We start from the raw sequence: 11,719 nt of genomic DNA, 5'->3' as shown, positions 1-11,719 counted from the left end.
TCGATGGAGCTGTGGGAACGGGGTGAGCCTGACCATCTGTACAGGGGACCGTCTGTACAGGGGATGATGGAGCTGTGGGAACGGGGTGAGCCTGACCGTCTGTACAGGGGACCGTCTGTACAGGGGACATTCAACAGCTTTTCGCCCTTCCTGTTTCCTCCTTAGTCTGCCTTATCCACTGCACAACAGCTCGCAGATCATAGCTTATAAGAACTCAAAGTATCGTAAAAATGTCAATGAGATCAGGCAGTTTTATCAGAAGCAGCATCAAAACTGGCATGTGATTGACGGCTTTCACAGTAAATGGTGGGTATGGAATGAAGTCCTCAAAGACATCCAACAGATGAATAAGTACATACAGACATACATGGAAAAGATAAAGGAAGGTAAGAAAACACGTTTGTGTGTGCGTGCGTGCGTGCGTGCATGTGTGCATGTGTGTGCAGGTCCAAGTGTGTGTATATGGATATACAGACCAGAGGGCATCCTCACAGAGCAACTTCAGATGTTTTTCTTTTGTTTCTTACTTTTTTGTTTTTTGAGGGAGGCTTGCTATATACCCTTGGCTGGCCTGGAACTTGCTCTGTAGACCAGGTTGGCCTCAAATTCACAGAGCTCTGACTGTCTCTGCCTCCCAAATGATAGGAAAAACTTTTTTTAAATAAAATAAAGTGTGAATTTAAAATTTAGATATGCCGTGTCCCTGTTTGCATAATTTATTAAAATGTTAAACTTAGCCTTGGCAATTAGAATTTTAAATATACAGTAGTAACTGAATGTTGGCAGGTCACACCAAAATTCATATCTGGAAACTTAACCTACATTTAAACAACGTAACAGTTTAGGAGGCCCCGGGGCATTTCGGACAGGATCAGGTCGTGCAGTCACCACTTGTCTGAGTGGAGTAGTTCCCTTTATTACGAGAAGGCTAACGGGAGCTCAGCTCATTTGTCCCTTCTAGGTCAGGGACATAGCTGTGAGCGGACACGTCCAATCAGATACTAAACCCACTGACTGTTGGATCTTGCACTTCCTCATCTCTGCAGCTGCCTTGCAATAAATTTCCATTGTGAGTCGGTTACCCTGCCTGAGCTCTTAGATGCACAGCCCAGGCAGAGCAGCCATGCTGGTGTGTCCCTTTGTTGTAATCAGCAGCAGCTGCTACTCCAGCTTATTCTTTAGTTTTGTGTTTCACTTCTTTGTTTCCATGGATACATCATTCTGGCAGTTTTCCTGGCCAGTGCAGGTGGATCTAACCCAAGGCCTTGCACGTGCTGGCTGAGCATCTGTGCAGGCAACCTTCAGTGCACACCTCTGTGGAACTGTGTGATGAGTCAGTGCTGGTGCACAGTGGGTAATGGTCAAGAACGTTAATGCTTACATTTCTATAGCTGGACTATATTTAACTGACCGCAATGCCCTCCAGACCTCCAAAATGATGGTATTTCATTCTTATTTAAGACTGAACAAAATTCATTGTGTATAGACTATATTTCCTCTATCCATTCATCCACTAATGGATACTTTGGTTGATTCTACGTCTTAGATGTAGAATCTAAAATGTGAGTGCCTACATCTTTTGATATACTTAATCCATTTCTTTCATATTTATACTCTGAATTGGAGGTAGCCAGATCAAATAATAGTTCTAAGTTTTGGTCATTTGAAGAACCATGGTGCTGTTGTCTACGATGGCCGCATTGACAGTGTATGAGTACCTCTCCGCACGCATCCTTGCCAGCATTTACTATTCTTTTCTCTATTTTACTATGAGTACCCTGGGATGAGATATAGTGCCTCCTTATGGTTTTGATTTGCATTTCTCTGATAACTAGTGAGACTGAGAAACTTTGTATATTTGTTGGCATGTCTTCTCGAAAATATGTGTTTGTACTTGAACCCATTGCTTTTCTCATCCCTGTGACCAAATATTTGACAAGAACAAACTTAGGTGGTGAAGAATTTACTTGGCTTCCAGTTTGAAGGGATACAGTCCCTCCTGGCAGAGAAGTCATGGTGATTGTGGGAGGTGTTCAAAGCTGCAGTAGTTGCTGGAACCCAAGCAGAAAGAGGATGGGAAGTGGGAATGAGCCTGAGTTTATAAACTACAAGACCTACAGCGCCAGCAACCCACTTGCTCCAGCTGGGTCTCACCTCCCAAAGGTTCCATAATCTTCCCAAACAGCACCAACAGGAAGGGACCAAGCGCTCACACACAGGAGCCTGTGGGACATTTCAGACTCAAACTGAAATATCATTGGTCAGCTGGTTGTTTTGTTTGTTTTCATGCTGTTGAGTTGTTCGTGTATTCCATATGCGTGCAGTTGTTCGTGTATTCCGTATGCGCACTGGTGTTCGTGTATTCCGTATGTATGCTGGGGTTAACCCCATTGTCAAAGGCTTTTCCCTGCACTGTAGGGTCTCTCTTCTTGCTGGTAAGAGTCTTCAGCTGTGCAGAAGCATCTTCGTTTCGATCAATGAATCACTTTATCAAATTTGCTTTTCTTGTCTGTACTTTTGTGGTCTGACTAAAACAAACCGTTGCCCAGACTTGTTAAAACTTTTCTTCATGTGTTTTCCTGTCTGTCTCACCCTCCCCCTCTCTCTTCTTTCATCATCTATCCATCCATCCATCTATCCATCCATCTATCTCCCTGTCTCCCATGCTCATTCTCTCCCTCCCTCTCCCTTCCCCTGGCTTTCTCTCATTCTCCTGGACCCCTTTCCTCTCCCCCCTCCCCAGTGCTTTTTGTGTCAGGGTCTGACTCTATACCTCAGGCCTTGCAACTCACAGAGATACTACCAAGTGCCAGGATCATAAGCAGAAACTTCCTGTAGTTTTAGATCCTCAACACATTTTGAGGTTTTTAGTATTTTGGTTTTGTTATTGTTTCATAGGGCTGTTGTTATTTGGTTGTTTTGTAGACTGAATACAGGGCTTTTCACATATTAAGCTAGAATAGATAGCATTGAGTTATATGCTATGTTATTTGTTTCTTGTTGCTATGGCACCTACCTGAGAAAAACAGTATAAGGAGGCGATCTTATGTGGACACACTCAAAGGTCTGAGCCCATCTTGTCTATTGTGATTGTTTCCTGGCTGTGGTGGTTGTTTTGTAGCTGTGGTGGCTGTTTTGTGGCTGTGGTGGCTGTTTCGTGGCTGTGGTGGTAGTTTCGTGGCTGTGGTGGCTGTTTCGTGCCTGTGGTGGTTGTTTTGTGGCTCTGGTAAGGCACCCACCCTACTATGGGGAAGACATGGAAGAGGAAGCTTTGTCATTGTGTTGCATCCAGGAAGTAGAGAGGAAGAATAGGACCAGTGGGTGAAATACAACCTTCTAAGTCATGCCCCAATGACCTACTTCTTCATTCAAGTTGTCACTACCCTCAAGATGATGTCAACACCTGGAGACCAAGCCTTCATCATGCATGAGGGACATAGCATTCCATCCTTGGCTCCCAAAGGCTCTTAGCTGTCTCATAATGCAAAATGCATTTAGTCCATCTCCCAGAGCCTCCATTGTTCAAAAGTCCAAATTCTGAGTCTTCTCTGAACCAAAAGGCAAAACTTTCTCATACGACCAAGAGGAAACTTAGATGTGCTGAGATATGACAACACTGGGTAAATTCCCATTCTAAACAGGAGGAAGGGGTAGGAGCCCAACAAGACATCATCAGACCAAATGACACAGCCACAGCTCCATGGCCAACATCCGAGACAGGTAGTGTTTTCGTCCAATTTAAACCAGGGTTGAGCCGCCCCACCCCACCCCCAAAGCTAGCTATGTATGGTCCTCACAGCCTTTCTCTTAGGCTGGCTCCATTCACTCCCTTCGGCTTTCCTCAAAGGACCTTCCATGTTCTTGGCATTCATGCTTGCATCTCCATTGTATCTGAGACCCCACCCACACAGCTTTGTGCAACACCATTTCAAGAGCCACCTGGAGAGATGCTGACCTTGCCACACACTAACTGACCTCCCAGCTCTCTTTTAAAATCTCAGTGGAGGGCTGGAGAGATGGCTCAGCGGTTAAGAGCACTGACTGCTCTTCAAGAGGTCATGAGTTCAAATCCCAGCAACCACATGGTGGCTCACAACCATCTACAATGAGATCTGATGCCCTCATATGGGTGTCTGAAGACAGCTACAGTGTACTTACATATAATAAATAAAAAAAAAAAAATCTCAGTGGAAGCTTTTATGACCCTATAGCTCTCTCATTAGTCATACCTGAAATGGCTGATACAGTCTACATCATTACTTACTTATTTGCTGGCTTTTCAAGACAGAGATTTGCTGTGTCTCTCAGACTGGCCTCAAACCCTGGCTTCCTGAATGCCAGGGTTACTTTACATCACTACACCTAGCAGACAGCCTCATCTTCTAAGTGAGCCAACCTTTAGGAAGGCAAGAGAAAGTGAGAGAGCCAGCAAGACAGAAGCCCTGGCCTTTGGAATTGGTCTAATATCCTAGGGTTACTATGAAAAAGTGCCCACATTGAGTGGATTACATGACAATGATGTACTGTGTCACAGTTCAAGAGGCAAGAAGTTCAAAAGCAATGTGTTGGTAGTGTCCTGCTGTCTCTGAGGACTTTATGGAAGGACCTGCTACATGCCTCTCTGTTTCCAGCATAGCCAGCAATCATTAGCTAAGGAAGTCACATAACAACCCTATCTCTGTCACCGAATGGCATTCTTTTTGTCTCTCTGTCATAAGTCATGCTCCTTAGCCTCTCTCTCCACCTGACTTTGTTCTCAAGGTTCAAAGGTGCTATGAGTATTTCAGTGTCTTTTCTAAGAAGACACAGTCGAGCCTAGCAAATAATCCTGTGGTATAGATCACATTGTTTGTTTGTTTGTTTGTTTGTTTGTTTTTTCAGACAGGATTCCATTATGTAGCCCTAGCTGGTCTTGAACACAGAGAGATCTACCTGCTTCTCCCTCCATTTCTCTGGGATTAAAGGCATGTGCTTTGGGTATATCCTTTTTCATTTTTAAAAATTTTATTTATTTACATTTCAAATGTTTTCTCCTTTACCAGTTTCCCCTCTCCAAACCCCCATCCCATCCTCCCTTACCTTGTTTCTATGAGGATGCTCACCCACCTACCCACCCACTCCTGCCTCAGTGCCCTATCATTCCTCTACAATGAGGCATTAAGCCTTCACATAACCAAGGGCCTCCCCTCCCATTGATGCCAGATAAGGCCCCTTCAGCTCCTTCAGTCCTTCCCCTAACTCCTCCATTGGGGTCCCCATGCTCAGTCCAATGGTTGGCTGCGAGCATCTGCATCCGTATTGGTCAGGATCTGGAAGAGCCTCTCAGGAGACAGCTATATCAGGCTCCTGTCAGCAAGCACTTCTTGGCATCTGCAATAGTGTCTGTGTTTGGTGTCTGCATGTGGAATTGATTCCCCAGGTAGGGCAGTCTCTGTATGGCCTTTCCTTCAGTCTCTGCTCCACTCTTTGTCCCTGTATTTCCTTTAGACAGGGGCAATTCTGGGTTGAAATTTTGGAGATGGGTGGGCAGCCCCATTCCCCCAACCATGGGATGCCATGCCTAACCTCTGGAGATGGTCTCCACAGGTTCTCCCTCCCCTTTGTGGCTAATGTCATCACTGTGGGGTCCTGGGAGGCTCTTGCTTTCCTGGCATCTGGGACTTTCTGGTTGCTACCCCCAGTTCCCCATCCCCCATTGCTACACACCTCTGTTCAATTTCCTGACCCTCTGTACATCTCCTCCATCTCTTCCCATACCTGATTCTTCCCACCTTTTTCCCCTCCCCCTCTTCTCTCTCTTGCAAGTCCCTCCCACCCTCTACTTCTCTTGATTATTCTGTTCCCCCTCCTAAGTAGGACTGAAACATCCACTCTTTGCTCTTCCTTCCTCTCGAGCTTCATGTGGTCCGTGAGTTGTATCGTGAGCATTCCAGGCTCTTTGCCTAAAATCCACTCATCAGTGAGTGCATCCCATGTGTGTTCTTTTGTGACTGAGTTACCTCACTCAGGATGATATTTTCTAGATCCATCCATTTGCCTGCGAGTTTCATGAAGTTATTTTTTTAATGGCTGAGTAGTATTCCATTGTGTAAATGTACCACATTTTCTGTATCCATTCCTCTGTTGAGGGATATCTGGGTTGTTTCCAGCTTCTGGCAATTATAAATAAGGCTGCTATGAACATAGTGGAACATGTGCCCTTATTACATGTTGGAGCATCTTCTGGGTATATGCCCAGGAGTGAGACAGCTGAGTCCTCAGGTAGTACTATATCCAATTTTCTGAGGAACCACTAGACTGATTTCCAGGGTGGTTGTACCAGCTTGCAATCCTACCAGCAATGGAGGAGTGTTCCTCTTTCTCTACATCCTTGCCAGCATCTGCAGTCACCTGAGTTTTTTATCTTAGCCATTCTGATTGGTGTGAGGTGGAATCTCAGGATTGTTTTGATTTGCATTTCCCTGATGACTAAGGATGCTGAACATTTTTTTAGGAACATTTGTTTCAGCCATTCAAGTTTCCTCAGTTGAGAATTCTCTGTTTAGCTCTGTTCCCCATGAAGCATGCCCAAGTGCAGTCAGACATGGTGCTGGAGGAGCCAAGAGTTCTACATCCTGATCCGAAGGCAGCCAGGAGGAGACTCTGAATTCTGCAGGCAGTCAGGAGGGGGGTCTCTTCTGTACTAGATGGAGCCTGAGTAGTAGGAGACCTCAAAGCCCACCTACACAGTGACACACTTCCTCCAACAAGGCCACACCTCCTAATGGTGCCACTTCCCATGAGCCAAGCACATTCAAACCACAAAAGCAAATTAATATTAGAATTGTGTAGACAATACTTGTTCAAACATAAATGTGTGTACATGTGCATGCATGTGTGTGTGTTCATGTGTGTGTGTGTGCACATTTGCATATGTGTTGCATCTTCATATGCCCATTCACACAGATGTGTGTATGTATATGTAACTATTGTATACATATAAAATATACATGCAAACATAACTATTTTTGTTACATGTATATAGTTGATAATACTTTAAAACTAGAACAAAAATAGTCAACAAAGATAAATTATTTAAGTAAACTATACTTATATGCATAAGTTAATGGTCATATATTTATAGTATATATATATATATATATATTTATCTATGTGTGTGTGTGTGTGTGTGTGTGTGTGTGTGTGTGTGTGTGTGTGTAATTTGTGTAGTAGAATACTATGCACACATTCAAAGGAATTGGGTAGCTGGGCATGGTAGAGCACTCCTGTAACTCTAACACCCAGAAAGCTGAAGCATGATGACACCACAGATCAAGGCTGCCTGAGGAAACATCAGAGCATGTCTCCTTGAGCAGAAAAAAACAAACCAAAATTAACATATCTAAAGAATTGTCTCAACAAAGAAAGATGTCAAAGACTACAATGAACTGATAAGTCAAATTGCAAAATAATGCTTAACAGCATAAGTACAGTGCCTTAGTTAGGGTTTCATTACTGTGAAGAGACACCATGACCAAGGCAGCTCTTACAAAGGACAACATTTAACTGGGGATGGCTTACAGGTCCAGTGGTTCAGTCCGTTATCATCAAGGCAGAAGCATGGCAGCATCCAGGGAGGCATGGCACTAGAGGAGCCAAGAGTTTTGCATCTTGATCTAACTGCAGCCAGGAGAAAAACTGACTCTTCCAAACTGGGCGGAGCTTCAAAGCCCATGACAGTGGACACGTCTTCCAATCAGGCCACACCTCCTAACAGAACCACTCCCTATGGGCCAAGCATATTCAAACCACTACATATACTATATGCAAAAGACATGTATATATGCAAATGTACAGAGAAAAAAAGGCTAAAAGGGGTATAAACCCAACAGTGAGTGCCTCCAGTGAGTAGTAGTAGGCTAGAGGCTGCAAGCAGGAAGAATAACTTTTATTTGTTTGCTTGCTAGTTTGTTTTAAAACAGGTTCTCACTATGTAGCCCATGTTGGCTTAAAACTTGAGCAATCCTTCTGCCCCAGCCTCTAGAACGTGGGACTGTAGACCGCCACATGTAACATTATTTTTTACTCTATTGTTTAGAATGTTAATGTATAGTGCTGATATAGTGGTGTCTAACTGAAATTATTTTAATGTTTAATCGTTGCACTTCCTGTGAAAACATAGAGTAATTGTTCATGTTAATAACAGGGAAAGCCGCATGCATTGACAAACTATGCATCACTCCCGAGGAGCTGATTTCGCGCCTGGGAGAGTTTAAACAGTTCTGCCCTGTCAGCCTAGCAGAATCCAATGAACTAATTGACTGCTCTGTAACCAGCAGCTTGGAATTTGCAGCAGAGTTCAGGGGACACTATTATAAAATGAGTTCCCAGGAAAAGCTAAATGTAAGTCTGTTTCTCATGTAAATATTCATTGAGGGAAGAAAAGGGAAGTCTTGAGCTTCATCAAATGAGAAAAACAGGCACCCTTGGGAATGCTCAGAGAATTGGGACCAGGAACCCCATCATTGGAGCCTGTGACTCGGATCTATGAGAAACTCAAAGGGTAGCCTTGAGACTACCCGACCCCCAGACATATTTAGAAGGCTTTGGCCAGTGGTGGATCATGGGTAGTCTGTGAGGCAAGGAAAGCCAACGGTTGGGTGTCACCAATGGAAGAGCTATGAAGCACCACAAAATTCATCCTGCAGAAAGACACCCAGGGGTTCAGCTTCAAGGGCTGAGGGAAAAAAGTGCAAGTCAGCAGGGATGAAGCAAGAGCTTGGCTGTTGTCTTCCATATTTAAAACAGACACATGAAACACTAGGATTTCCCAGTTATCCCCAGCATCTGTGAGGCCTGGTTCCAAAACATTCCCTCCAAGAGTGGCCGAGTCTGTGGATAGAGGAGGGTAGTGTTTGCACATAACCTAACTGCACCAAGAGTGGCCGAGTCTGTGGACAGAGGAGGGTAGTGTTTGCACATAACCTAACTGCACACATCCGCCCACACCCATTAAGCCACTTCTAGACGGCTCAGAATACATATTACAGTGTGAATGCCATGTGAGAAGTTGTCACGCTGATCGTTCAGGGGATGGTGAACGTCAGAAATAGCATCCATGTTCAGTAATGAACGTCCAATATGCGCAATCAGAATCTGAGGCCTCAGAACCCACAGATATGGAGAATAGGCTACTTGTACCCACGGATTTAAAAGTCTAAGCATGTACTGATCCCATGTTTGATGCCTGTGACTTGATAATATATAGTGGTTGGTAACTAAGACAGTAACAAAACCTAATTCGAATACTTTATTTTCCTTCGAAGAATGAATATTTTAATTTCTTTACTGGGAAGGGTGCTTACTTCTATCTGCTCATAGCATAATCACAGAACTTTCAAAGCAGAAGTCATGGCAGATACTCTGTGCCTTTGCCCTTTGCAGAACAACCACAGATGCTGGAGAGCCCCCAAAGGGCAGAGATAGGCTGCCAGGTGCCTAAAGACCCTCCAGTCCTTGTCCTTGTCGTAGAATAAGAACTAAAAGTAGTATATTTTTACATAAGAAGAGACCTTTATTTGCTTGGGATTATTGTCCTGAGAAACTTCTTATGGGAGAAGTTACAATAACTTCTCTCAGATGGCTTGAAAGGCTACTGGAACAGGAAAAGGGCTGGACAGCCTCCAGTGATGGCTTCCTTGGTGAGTTATTGCTGTTTTAACTGCTTTCACTGCTGCATCTCTTTTCTTAACAGAAATTTCTGAAGGACCCAGAATTGTACGTACCTCCCTTAGCACCGCATCCACTCCCGCCGGACGATATGCTTCCTAAAAGGCTGACGATCTCAGAGCTGAAGAGTCGCTTCCCTAAGTGTGCTGAGCTGCAGGGCTACTGCCCAGTGACTTACCAGGATGGAAAACAAAGGCAGGTCCTCACGCTCGTGGGACAGACATGCCCTGCTCAGAGCCAGTGGACAACGGTTCTGAGGAGTTATTCTTATTCTCGTTTATGTGTGAGAGCATGTGTGTGCATGTGGGGGTGGGAGTGGGGTGTGTGTGTGTGTGCATGTGTGTGTATGCATGTGTGTAGAAGCCAGAGATTAAGTTGGATGTGGTCCCTCAGCCAACAAGCCCCAGAGATCCACTTATCTCCATCTTGAATGGCACCTTTTAACTTTTCCATTTCATAATGGAAATCAGCTCTTCCTGATGTAAGCTAAACATCTGCAGAGCGTTTTGATTTTTTAAAATTAGTGTAATCTAAAAATAATAATAATATAATCTGATTTTCAAATATTGTTTTCAATTATGTTTCAAACTACATTGAAGTACTTCCCTTTGAGAACTAACACCATGTGCACACAGGTACAGAAGCCAGAAGAGGGCATCTGATCACTTGGAACCACTCACCATGGGTGCTGGGAACTCCTGCCCCCTGCAAGATCAGCCCACCATGCTCTTAGCCTCTGGGCATCTCTCCTGCCCAGAAAGCCTTACCACGCTCATTACTCAGGGAAATGTTCCTTTCTTCCTTGAACTGCACACATAGAAAAATGAAACATTTTTGACATGCAGTACACTTTGGTCATGCAGTACACTTTGGTCATGCAGTACTACATATTAATTACACAACACATTAATCTCACAGTGGTTTTTGATCTTTCAGATATGAAGCCCTAGTGCCTGGGGACATCCAGTATGCTGTAGAGTATCGTGATCGCATATTTACTTGTGAGAGCGAAGAAAAACTCCAGAAATTCTTGAGGTGAGATTATTCACCAAATTATAAATATGTTTATTATCTTCCATGTTCCATGTACCATGCCTGGAACTGTGGGATGGGAAGGGAAGTCATAAACACACACAGATACACACACAGGTCAAGTACTGGGGCTCTACGATGCATGATAGATTTTGAGGACCTGACAATAACAGGATATTATGGGCCCTTGGCTTAGGGTTTTACTGCTGTGAAGAGACACCATGACCGAGGTAACTCTTATAAAGGACAACATTTAATTGGGGCTGGCTTACAGGTTCAGAGGTTCAGTCCATAATCATCAAGGCAGGAACATGGCAGCATGCAGGCAGGCATGGTGCAGGAGGAGCTGAGAGTTCTACACCTTCATCTGAAGGCTGCTTGGAGAAGACTGGCTTCCAGGCAGCTAGGATGAGGGTCTTAAAGCCCACACCCACAGTGATACACCCACTCCAACAAGGCCACACCTACTCCAACAAGGCCACACCTCCAAATAGTGCCACTCCCTGGGCTAAGCATACTCAAACCACCACAGGCCCTAAGTGTGAGGAAGGGCCTAGTACTCTGGCATGGTTAGATTGTGAGTGAGGCCTGGGAATGGACTACAGTAAGAGATAGAGGGCCAGACTCCAAGCTGATGGGCCTCCAGTCAGCCTGCCCCTGGGGACTCAGGAACTGATAGGAAATCAGCACCATGTCTGGCTGTGACACAGTGGCAGGGTAAAGTTCAGAAGGCCAAGGAAAAGCACCAATCGGCATTCAGACTTTATCCCAAGAGCTACAGTAGTAAACAGCCTGTCTCTAAGCTAGGTCAGTGTTAGAACCCATTTGGCTTAGGGATGGGATCTCCATGGGGTTTTAAGAATGGGCTGGAGGCAGAAATCATGTTTCCAGTACAGTTATTGTAAATGGAATATGAGCTCACACCCCAAGAACCTCCCCTCTGCCACCGGAAACCCCCCTCCCCTCTGCCACCGGAAAC

At 44.6% G+C, this 11,719-nt stretch overlaps 1 protein-coding gene across 1 annotated transcript in view; it reads left to right on the top strand.

The window, feature by feature from the left end:
• The window catches only part of Ak9 (adenylate kinase 9), a 118,184-nt gene that overhangs the window by 102,077 nt on the left and 4,388 nt on the right, over positions 1–11,719 (top strand). The window contains exons 33-36 of the mRNA XM_028769052.1: positions 166–386; positions 8,186–8,382; positions 9,734–9,903; positions 10,645–10,743. Coding sequence (XP_028624885.1) covers positions 166–386; positions 8,186–8,382; positions 9,734–9,903; positions 10,645–10,743 — 687 coding nt within the window. The remainder of the gene's footprint in view (positions 1–165; positions 387–8,185; positions 8,383–9,733; positions 9,904–10,644; positions 10,744–11,719) is intronic.

This window comes from Grammomys surdaster, unplaced genomic scaffold (genome assembly GCF_004785775.1).
Source record: "Grammomys surdaster isolate TR1022 unplaced genomic scaffold, NIH_TR_1.0 190, whole genome shotgun sequence".
Taxonomy (NCBI): Eukaryota; Metazoa; Chordata; class Mammalia; order Rodentia; family Muridae; genus Grammomys; species Grammomys surdaster.
Note: the sequence above shows the minus strand (reverse complement) of the source record. Positions and strands in the feature narration are given on the sequence as shown.